The sequence below is a fragment of the Nannospalax galili genome, unplaced genomic scaffold, assembly GCF_000622305.1.
Source record: "Nannospalax galili isolate Female #2095 unplaced genomic scaffold, S.galili_v1.0 scaffold267, whole genome shotgun sequence".
NCBI classification, from domain to species: Eukaryota; Metazoa; Chordata; class Mammalia; order Rodentia; family Spalacidae; genus Nannospalax; species Nannospalax galili.
Window position 1 is genome coordinate 426,777 of NW_008357518.1, and position 11,462 is coordinate 438,238.

The 11,462-nt window shown below is 50.9% G+C and overlaps 1 protein-coding gene across 5 annotated transcripts in view; it reads left to right on the forward strand.

Moving 5' to 3' along the window:
- Positions 1 to 9,941, forward strand: part of Cars2 (cysteinyl-tRNA synthetase 2, mitochondrial) — a 43,722-nt gene extending 33,781 nt beyond the window's left edge. For 3 of the 5 annotated variants that reach the window (XM_008855182.3, XM_008855183.3, XM_029557221.1), the window contains exons 10-15: positions 4,896 to 4,962; positions 5,307 to 5,445; positions 5,977 to 6,100; positions 7,795 to 7,893; positions 8,729 to 8,935; positions 9,736 to 9,941. In XM_008855182.3, the coding sequence (XP_008853404.1) occupies positions 4,896 to 4,962; positions 5,307 to 5,445; positions 5,977 to 6,100; positions 7,795 to 7,893; positions 8,729 to 8,935; positions 9,736 to 9,855 (756 nt within the window). In that variant the 3' untranslated portion in view covers positions 9,856 to 9,941. Of the gene's footprint in view, positions 1 to 4,895; positions 4,963 to 5,306; positions 5,446 to 5,976; positions 6,101 to 7,794; positions 7,894 to 8,728; positions 8,936 to 9,730 lie in introns of all 5 variants that reach the window. The other 2 variants (XM_008855184.3, XM_008855185.3) reach the window with 1 other exon arrangement.
- Positions 9,942 to 11,462: the final 1,521 nt, after the last annotated feature.

Genomic DNA, 11,462 nt, shown 5'->3' on the forward strand with positions numbered 1-11,462 from the left:
GTTCAAGGTCAGCCTGGTCTACATAGTGAGTTCCAGGACAGCTGGGGCTACAAGGAGACCCTGTCTCAAAAAGACTTAAAAAAGAAAAGTTTTGCTTTCCTTATGAATATTAGGGATCTGAGCAGTGATGCCTGGTTCCCAGCAACTTCCCCACTGGGGCTCCACTGCCCGCCCTGCCCCCATGTGCTTTGTGGGTTCTCATAGTCAGGGTTGTCTGTTCTGGTGCCTCTTTCTTGTTGGTACTGCCGCCCTTCCCTGTTTCTCCTTCTGTTGTTAGACTCACTGGGGAACTGAGGGTTTGTTTTGCTTTCCTTATGAATATTAGGGATCTGAGCAGTGGTGCCTGGTTCCCAGCAACTTCCCCACTGGGGCTCCAGTGCCCGCCCTGCCCCCATGTGCTTTGTGGGTTCTCACAGTCAGGGTTGTCTGTTCTGGTGCCTCTTTCTTGTTGGTACTGCCACCCTTCCCTGTTTCTCCTTCTGTTGTTAGACTCACTGGGGAACTGAGGGTTTATATGATGCTTTATGAATTCAGTCCTATTTTGGGAGGGAATAGAAGCCATCCCAGACTCAGCCAGAGTGGAGCACTTGGCTCCCACACCCCCTGGCACCACCTGCCTTTCCTGAGTGTCTTTGTTTCCTACCCTTGAAGACTTCTGCCTTCCTACCCATCTTTTCCAGGGGCCTCTCTGCCTTCAAGTGAAGGCCTTGGCACGTGACAGGTTAACCACAATACAAAGATGGCATTTTTCATAGCTCATTCAAGTGATGCACTATATTGGACTTGGATAGGAAGCCTTTGCTCTGCAGTCTACAATGCTGTGAAGACCCTTCAGCTAAACATTCCCACCTAGAGCTGCCTCTTAGTGTCCAGGGAAGATTGGTTCCAGAACCCCAACAGATAACAAATCCCAGGATGATCAGGTCCCTTACAAAGCTATACATATGATGAGATGACTCAGTGGGTAAAGACACTTGCTGCCATGCCTGCTAACCTGAGTTCTTTCCCCAGGACCCACATGGTGGAAGGCGAGAACTAATGCCCATAAGCCGTCACCTGACCGCCACATACACATGGTAGCACCTCCTCCCAATAAATAATAATATAAAAAAAGCTGTGCATGTAATTTATGTACATAGCTTGTACATATTCCTCTGCACAGGCCAGATCTTCTCTTGAGGGTTTATATGATGCTTTATGAATTCAGTCCTATTTTGTGGGGAATGGAAGCCATCCCAGACTCAGCCAGAGTGGACCACTCGGCTCCCACACCCCCTGGCACCACCTGCTTTTCCTGAGCGTCTTGAAGGCCTTCTCTTGAAGGCTTCTGGTACCTGATGTGATGCAGATGCTGTGCAAATGGTTGTTAAACACAGTTTAGGAAACAATGGCAAGAAAAAGAAGGCTGTTCAAGAGATGCATCCCCTGAGTATTTGAGTTCATGACTGATTGCACTGCAGAGGTGGAAGCCACAGATGCAGAGGGCAGACTGTGATGGTCTGTGTTTGGGATACCTGCCTTAAGGTGGGATAACACATCAAAGACTGTGCCCACTCAGGAGATCTGGGATACACCTCTGGCAAGTCAGCAATAAACAGAATTTATATCTCACCATAGTGTATGCAACTGGCCATTTTTAATGTCTTCTCCAATATTAAATAGAAGTTGTGGTCAGATTTAACATTTTCATTAATTTCTCACAGAATAGCAGGTAGATTTTAGCTGTGCATTTATTGACTGTGTGGAATCCTTATCCCCTCTCCTCCACCCCCTGCCTCACTTTTACTTTAGGCCAGTCAGCCAGTCTATGTCTGACCTTGGCCATGGTCCCATGGCTCTCTGGTGCTCTTGCCCTACGTGACAAGGATGCTTGTCAGTTTCTTGGTTACCACAGGTCTTCATTCTGGAGACCACAGTGGGCTTGTGTCATGGTCTGCATGAAACTCACTGATTTCTAGAAACTCCATGGAGACAGGCAGAGCCCTGTGGAAAGCTCCAGCTGTGGCACTCACTCTGCCTGCTACTGTACCTCACTAGGCCCTGGTTGTCTCTTCTTTAGAGTGAGGTGACAGTGAGTTTGAGATTAAGCATGGACTACATGAGGCCCTGTCTCAAATAAATAAATGAAGTGACAGCACAATGGCCTTGGGGTTCCAGTGAGGTGAGATTATGTGAAGTGGTGAGCAAGTGAGAGCCTGACCAGGAGTCCTTCCCAGCCTGGGGCTGACAGGTGCACCCCTGCTGTCATTGCTGCTCCTCTGCATGTGCTCCCCATGATGGACGGTGAGAGCTTACAGAGTCTCCAAGGTTGGCTGTCTGGCCTCCTGGCAGGTCACTTCCTCCCTCTGAGATTTTCTAGCACTAACCTAAACAGATGGTGTCTAGTTTCTCAGGTGGCTCTGGCCAGGTTGTGTGGTGGAACTAAAGCAGTGCAGAAACTTGGTGACACCAGTTGTATAGAGCAGAGACGCACTAAAAAGTTCCATCAACACTTTTAAACATAGAGAAGTCTCCACGTGACTCTTCTCTATTATTGGGAACCTTCCACAAAGCTGATGGTCATAAACACACTGGCTTTAGGACGTTTGTTTATACTGCTTCCCCTAACTCCATCCCAGTGCCCCCCAGAAGCCCCAAGGTAAGGTTGGGGTTTCAGAGATCTGTCATTTTCAGGTGTGAGCCTCAATGAGGCTGACTCTGAACACATACACATTCTGAATAGAAGACTTTACAAACAACCATCTAAGTTCCTTTCTGGAGTGAGGCAGACACCACGCTTATTCTGGGTTTGAAAGAAGACAAATGACTTTTAGAAAACTAGAGAACTTCAGAGATAAGACATCATGCCTTTAATCCCAGCACTTGGGAGGCAGAGGCAGGCAGATCTCTGTGAGTTCAAGGTCAGCCTGGTCTACATAGTGAGTTCCAGGCCAGCTGGGGCTACAAGGAGACACTCTCTCAAAAAGACCAAAAAAAAAGGATGTCACTAATATTACAGTTGTCGATTGTGTGCCTGATGCCACAAAAACAGGAAGGCAGAGAGAAAGCATGGGGTTCAGACCCTGGACCCCAGGCCTCTTGGCCCTTCTGCTGGACAGGCATTATTCGGGAATTCTAATGTGAGCTGACTGTATCCTCGGGTCCCAGAAGGGAAGTGCACAGCTGCAGCTGCTGTGCAGAGAGCTCAGCACCTTCCAGAACAAACATCTAGAAAGGCTTTATAATGTAGTAACAGTGAAAAGAGAACCAGCTTAGCCGGCAGTGTGGCAGCCTGGAGGGAGCATTGACAGCCGGTGTTACTCAGGAAGACCTTGAATTCCAGATAGAATAGCTCATGGTCATTGGGCCAGGAATTCAAAGGGAATTGGCAGGAGGGTGGCCAGCAAAAACTCCTCTGTGCAGCTAGCAGTCCCTGTATTCAAATGCTTCCCATATCCCAGCCCTGTATATATGGGAACTGAGCACACAAGCCTTTCCCAGAAATGGTAAGGCAAGAGAGATGCTTCTGGAAGAAACAGCTGGAGCCTGGGCCCAGTAGTGTGTAGGGAGTGCTCAGAGTGGCACAATGGAGAGGTCATTGGACATGGAGACTTGGTTCTAGAGCAGGGGTCCGGGCAGTGCCCCATACAGCCTCTGAGAAAGGCCAGGAAGGGTGTCAGTCCCCAGCTCTGTAAACCTTGCCTCTGCATAGTTGTAAGTAGCACCCTTAGCAGGCTGTGTGTAATGAAGTTCTTGCACTGATTGCGGCTGAGCAGTCCCTGCCTGGAATAGTGTTTCATGTATTATCAGATGGACTGAGCCAATCTCTGTGCTTAGCTAAGCTGGGGCTGTCTGTCCCCTCCTGACAGTCCTGTACCTCCTCAGACTGTCTTGTCCATTGGCAGCTGGACAGTTCTAGGACATGTCCCCTGCTGGGGAAGAGGGTGTCAAGCCCTAGTGGCCAGCAGCCCCCATATATATACTTCATTGCTGCATCAGCCAGTATGAATCTGATGAATCATGGAAAGAGATGTGATGATGGTGGTTCTCACTTCCACAGAGGCCTCTAGGGCTTGCTAAGCAGAGAAGCTTCTGGTGAAAGGGCCAGAAGTCTGTGGGCACTGGCCCAGGACCTGTTTCCTCAGAGAGCCAACCTGGCAGGGGTGAAGTGGAAACACATGCTTCCTTTCCTGGGGCCAGGCCTCCTCTACCTCCCCATTCTGCTCTGTACAGGACTTGTGGCACTGTGTGGGGAGGACTTGCTGATATGCCCTGCTGATTGAATGGAGCCTCTGATCTCGCCTTGGTCTTCCTGCATTCTCTCTCCTAATGTGGAAGCTTTCATAAGTAATTTCATGAGCAGTCTTTACAGTGGTACCTGCTAGGGGTCAGAGGCAGGGTGTCACAAACTTGGAGCATTCTCAGTGTTCAGGGAACAGTGCCATCATGCAGAATAGGCAGGGCCTCACTCTTCACAGTCTGACTCTGAGCTTGGATGTCACCTTGTTCTGACCCACAACCTTGGCTGAACCTTCATTGGACTGTGAGACCAGGTGCCAGTGTGGCTCTACTGCCTATCCTCTGTCCCTTCCCATGCGTGGCATGTCCCTGTCAGTCACTAGATCTCCTGATGCCAGCCAGTTCCCCATCTCATGTTCATGTCAGACACCAGGCAGAGCATGTTACCCTAAAGCCTGGTTGGGGGGCAGTCTTGGGCTTTCTTCTTTCAGCCCTGCCCACAGACATGAAACAGAAAATCACATGGGAGAAACTGCCAGGTTAAGAAGTGATGGTAACAGTTGGGAAACATAAGGAGGGCACATGAAAATCCATTTTGTGCTGTGTGTACAACTCCCTGCATTACCGCTGCCAGGGTCACAATCCCAAGTGACAGCTGCCCATTTCCCTTCCTCTAGGACTTCCTGCAGACCTTCTCCCCTGACGTCTTCCGGCTTTTCTGCATGCGTACCAACTACAGGTCAGGTGAGCCTGGAGCTGCTGCCCTCACATGTGGAGGGAAGCAGAATGCGGGCCTGTGGCAAGCTCATCCATACAGTATGGTTGCTGCTCTGCCTTAAGGTTGGTAGAAATGGGCCTGGAGGAAGCCTCATCGGGAAGCACATCTGGGCTCAGTGCCCAGGGTGGAGCTGGCCCTTTTGTCATGTCCACCCATCTATGCACGTGTCACTGAAATGAGCCCACTGAGCAGAAAGTTCCAGGAGATATTTCTGTGGCACCTTTTCTCTGATGGTTTCTCAGTTACTGTGAGGACAAGACTCTGCTTTGGGGTATACTGGGGACCTCAGTGACCATTTCTTTTTCCACAGCCATTGAATACAGTGACAGTACCTTGCTGGAAGCCAAACACCTTCTGCTGGGGCTGGTCTCTTCTGTGGAGGATGCACGCGCCTATGTGAAAGGGCAGCTGGTCTGTGGCTCTGTCAGGGAAGATGTGCTGTGGGAGAGGTAAGCAGGTCATAGCTGCTAATCATGGCTATTGGGAGCAGATGGCTGGAATGCAGAGGCCACCAGGAATACCCGAGGGAGGCAGGCCTGCTGTGCAGCCTCCCCTCCTGTCAGAAGTTGGCCTCACTTCTTAAAACTGACCTCTGGTCACCCCCATTTCCATCTGTTCCTAAGTCCTGCACAAATAGTATTCCTCCAGAGCTGGGGATGTCTTCATATTGTCCCAGTAACTCTTAATTGCCACATGTGGTAGGGAGAGATTGTCACTTCTCACGGTTGATGCTTCAACCATTATGATGTGGATACTGCTATTCAGACACAAGTAGATAGGTTCCTTCTACTCTAGAAGTGGGAATTTTGTTTCAAAGCAGTAGACGTGACCTAGGAAGGGGCCCCAGGTCAGGTCTCTGCCTTTATTTTTGGGGGAAGGATGTTTGTGCTTCCAGGGGTTGGTGCCAGGCCAGGCTGGGGCATGGGAGGGCTGCTGCTGAGTTCGAGTCTTGCTGGTGTGACTCCCTTATCTTTCTCCAGGCTCACCAGCACCAAGGAGACTGTGAAGACTGCACTGGCTGATGACTTTGACACATCCAAGGCAATGAATGCCATCCTGGACCTTGTGCACCATGCTAACAGACAGCTCAAGGCAGTCACTAAGGTAACTTAGGGACATGAAGTCCTCTCAGTTCTGCTGTGTGTAGCAGGTAGGGGTTTGTCTCAGTGAAGGAATGGGCACTGACTCTACCAGCCATTCAGATTTATCTCAATAGCTGGTGGCATTGGGTCAAGTCCCAGCAAGCCCTTGCTTCTGTGAGGCTGCTCGGAGCCCCAACCTGTGCCTATGATGACAGCGCCTTGTGGCACATTCAAGGTCTCATTCTTCAGGAGTAAACACGTTTCTGGCATGCAGATGGGGAGACACATGGTGGGATCTGGATTTATTGAAACAGAAGTTGGGTTGGGGATACAGCTCAGTGGTAGAGCATATGACTAGCACATTTGAGGTTCCCCCCACCTCCCTAAATGAGAGAAGCTGTTAGGACCTGGACTTAGCATCCCCCACAGGTCTCAATTCTCAGGCTACCACAGAAGCAGCTCCAGGAGCATCCTGCATTGGATTCTAAGTGTGCTCCTCCGAAAAGATGTTTTCCCTGTTCATTGGGTTCTAAGTGTGCTCCTCAGAAAAGATGTTTTCCCTGTTCATTGGGTTCTAAGTGTGCTCCTCAGAAAAGATGTTTTCCCTGTTCGTTCCACTCACAGCCCTCCCAGGGGCTTTGGCAGGAACAGGGGCTTGGTTTCCACAACCAACCTGCACCCCAGTGTCATGAAGTCACCGACCCTGGGCTGAGCCTGGAGCCTCTGGTCACAAGGGCCTCTGGTATGCTGGACAGACTGCAGGTGAATGGTAGTTTTGCTCTTGCACTCTGAAAGGTCTATCCTGAAGGCAGGACAAGTCCTTGCCTTTAGAGGAGCTCCATCTGTGGAGCCTGTGATTGCCCTGTGACTGGAACACTGAGGTAGCTGTGCAGACCATCAGAGGCCTTTACCTGCCCCTGGTGCTAGCCCTTTGTTGGATAGCACAGCATTGTGGTGCGTGGCTCCCAGGGGCCATGTGTGATTTTGGATTCTTGAGTAGGGTACAGATTTCCAGATGACACTGTCAGTCACTACAGTTGGACCGGGGTCTGTGTGCTTGACAAGCTTTTGGGAGCTCCATAGCTATACAAGATACCAGATGGATTAGATGGACTGTAGATGCCTCTCACCTGAGTTCCTTCATTGTCATTCAGCCTCCACTGGTTCAGGTGCACACTGCACACACTGAACACATACAGCAGCAGGTCAGGTACATCCAGAGCAACTGTTTGGGCAGTCCCAGGGTTGTTCTAGCCTGGCTGTCAGCCGCAGCTTCCCTCAGACTTCTCTTGGCTTCCAAGCATCACTCCCTGTGAGTCCTGAACATCCAGGGCCTCCTTGTGGGGAGGCAGTGCACAGGCTGATTAGGAAACTGGGCAGGGGCCGGGTGCAGGGTTGACACCTGCTGTTCCAGGAACAAGATTTGGCTCACATGCTCACACGGGTCTCTGAGCCAGTGACTGACACCCACCAGACCCTTCAGAATTCCCTTGCTTTCTACTCCAAATCTGAGACCCGCAGTTGCCATCATTGGAACCCCATGGCCATGCTTAGCCCACAAGAACCAGTATACCCTAGGCAGTGGGGTTTGCCATTGAGACCAGCTGTGCCACAGGGACCTTTGGTTCTCAGTCCACAGAAGCCGAAGCAGGAGTGCATGCTGGTCTGCCCCGACACCAAGCCCCTTCCTCCTGACCTCCACTGGTCCTTTTGCAGGGGGCTGGTGGCCCAAGAAGCCCCACTGTGTTTGGCGCCATCATCTCCTACGTGGAGCAATTTTTTGAGACTGTTGGGATTTCTCTGGCAAATCAACAGGTACTTCCATCTCTTTCAAATGCTTACTTGTGAAACTGCCTACATGTTGGCACACTGGCCTTTCTCCTTTGGGAAGTTTGTTTGTTTTAAGAAACTTAAACAAAGTGCTGGATTCACTCTATGATGTGCAGGGATCTGGTTAGTCCCTACTCCGTCTACAGCACAGCCGAGCCTTACCCCTCCCGCCCTACCCTCACGCTCAGTGGCAGTTGGCAACTTTCCTGCTCTCAGTTCTTTTGACAGAGAAGATACACATCTGATAGGACATGTCCTCCCCCCGACCCCCCAAGCCATTTGAGAGTAGGCTGCAGGCCTGGGTGAGGTACCTTGTGTTCCCCATGGTTGGCATCTCTCTGGTGATAGGTGCTCCTCTGGCTTTCCCATCTGTACATGTGGTCCTTCACAGTACAGGGTCCAGCTGCTGGGCCCATCCTCCCAGGACCTTGATATAGGCCAGGTATATGTGGGAGGTCCTGCCTGGCTGTGTGGTGCTGGCTGTGTCTCTGGCAACCACGCCCTGGCTATCCTCAGGGCACCCGAGTCCACCTATCCCTCCTGAGTTGCTCACCTGTACCTGGCACTAGCCAGATTCACTCACCACCACCCCCTACCCCAAGTCCCAGAAAAGGCTGGCATTAGGGAGCTAGTAAAAACGTGGACCAAGTAGGTTGTAGCCCAGAACCTAGCTCAGTGTGGCCTTGCAGGCAGTAGGCGGGGCCCCTGCTCTGCCAGGTACACCCATACAGTACCTTGTCACTGAACATGGCCTTCCGGACTCAGAGTAGGGACCCCGTCTTGCTGGGCACGCCTGTGCAGCACAGTGTCTGTGGCTCAGTGTGTTTCAGGAGACAGCAGTGCAGCAACTCTGCACAGTGTGGTGGATGAGCTGGTGCACTTCCGGCAGAAGGTCCGCCAGTATGCACTGACCACACCTGAGGCCACTGGGGAGGCCCGAAGACAGCAGCTCCAGGAGAGGCAGCCGTTGCTGGAGGCCTGTGATACCTTGCGCCAGGACCTTGCTGCCCACGGCATCAACATTAAGGTGAGGCTAATGCAAATACAATGGCTATCTGTGGGTCTCTCCCTCCCGTCGCGGGCCGTTGGCCACCAATCCACGAGGACAAAGGGAGCAGAAGCAACGAACGGGTTCAGGATGGCCAGTGAACACGACAGAAAAAGACTTTCTGGGGAGGCAGATTCAGTGATACAGCTCCAGACTCAGTGAAATAGCTCCGTTTATTCAGTGAGGGTCAGGGAAAATTTAGTGTGGAGGCAGTAGCCAAAGCTTCAGCTGATAGGTGCTCAGAGTATGCTTTATTTACATATGGTAGGGGGATCCTATCATCTGGCTATAGGGCAATGCCTAATTATCATATAGAAAAAACCTGGGGGCAGTTTTTATTGCAGGTAACTATGCCAAAGGTCATGTTTCAAATGAGGCCAAGCATCCGTGCTTGGGGACACTTTCCAGGTAAGTCAGGCAGAGAATAGGAGGTCCCTGCTAAAAGGAGTCGACCTTAACAGCAGGGTTCCCCAACAGCTATCCATATCACCCTAAAAGCTGGGTATGTTGGGAGTCACAGTGCTTGGGGCTGACAGTGGCATCCACTGTTCCAAGAGACCCACCCAGAAGGCAGATACAGGACAGGGGTATAATGGCTGGAAGAGCCACCAAGCTCAGCACATATGAGCTGTGCTTACTACCTGAGAGGCCCTGTGAGAGGACAGTGGTCTCCCTCTCCTCAGCATCCCACTGCTTTCTCAGACTTCACTCTCTGACCTGTCACCCTTGAGTTAAGAGCACATGATGCCTATTCAGAACCTTCTCCCTCCCCAGGACAGAAGCAGCACAACTTCCACATGGGAACTGCTGGATCCAAGAACAAATCGCCGGGAAACCAGGAGCTGAGGAGGGCAGCCTCAGGCTCTTCCTGTCCTGCCATGGTACCTGCTCTTTTGTGATGAAAACTTTATATTAAAGTTTCTGACTGTGGCTGTTCAGCCAACATTAAAGTGAGCCAGTGCTGTCCACTGGTGTCTGTCTTGAACTATCTGAAAAGTTAATTTGGAGGTAGTAGCAATGGCCATATTCTCAACATTCACTTCAGTCAAATCACGTCAGCTGTTCAGGGGACATTCTTGGGCATGGGAGAGCAGCTGGCCCTTGTGCCCAAGGACTAGACGATACAGGAGGAGCCCAGGACCAGGACCAGGACCCCCGTTTGCTGGTTGTACAGTTGCCAGGCTACACAAGGGAGGAAAGCCCAGTAGACAGTGAGGAGGGTACCATGTGGCTGCAGGGAACAGCGGGTGCTCAACACAGAACTCCTCTTTCCCCCAGATGATTAACCAGTTTACATTTTCTGGATACACAGTGATGTGTGCACAGAAGCAGCACCCTGTCACTATAGCAGTTAACATCCTGACCACCATGCCAGCAGACAGTGAAGCCCAGGAGGATCCATGTGAACTGAGGGCAGCTACAGTGAGGTCTGACAGCCACAGCTGATGAGAGCAAGCCCAAGCCCAAGGTGGTGGGCTGCTGCTCTTACCACCTGGCTCCTATGTTCTCCCCTTTGTAGGAGGTCAAGCACCAGCTGTCAGGTGAACAAGCAGGAGACAACATGACTCTTTTAGGCCAGGCTCTTCTTCTGCTTCTACTGTCCCTTTCCATTAGGTCAGCCTCTTAATCTCTGCTGGGTGTAGACCCAGAGGGCAGCGTCTGTTTGTAGTCACCATTCCACTTTTGAGGCCTAGTGGTGTTGCTTTTCCAACCTATAGTTCAGGAGCCTTACTGCTAAATTTAAGATAGAGTGGTGCTAGGCATGGTGGGACTCACTTGGTAGCACTGACTCGGGATGCTGAGGCAGCATAGCTGCTATAAGTTTGAGGTCAGCCTGGGCTACATATCAAGATCCTTACCTTAAAAACAACAAAAAAGTTGAGGGAGGATTCCTAGAGGGTGTCTCCCAATACACCTCAACAGGGCCTCACAATACTTGGGGGAAGACTTCCGCCCATGGCCCACTCTTCACCTGACCACCAAACGCTTCTGCACTGTTATCCTAGGCCCAGGGAAGCACCGGCTACAGAAGTCTTTGACTGGAACTAGTGAGTGACTTTGAGTTTGCAAAACAGAGCCGCCAACTGCAATAAAGTACGCGTGGCTCAGCTGCCGGGGTGGACAGCCTATCTACCCTAAATGAAGGGATGCTATTTGGGGAGAGAAAAGTTTAAGTATCAAAAGGACCAGACTAGTTTCTGTGACCACTGAACTTTATTTCCTATGAAGGCAATGGTTATTTGGGGCTTACTCTTCAGAGGAGTTGACTGGCAGGTGGAGGTGCTGCCAAGAAACACCAGGCAGAGAGGCCTGTCTTTTTGGCTGCTTGGACATGACATCTTCATGTGGGAAAGCTGAGAGGCAGGTTATTTCAGAAAACAAACAAAAAGCTCAACATTCAGACTAGACCTGTGTTTTTAAATTTTTTTTCTGGCAGTGCTTGTGATTCAAACCCAAGGCCTTGCACATACTAGGTCAGCACTAACAACAGCTATGTCTCCTGGGA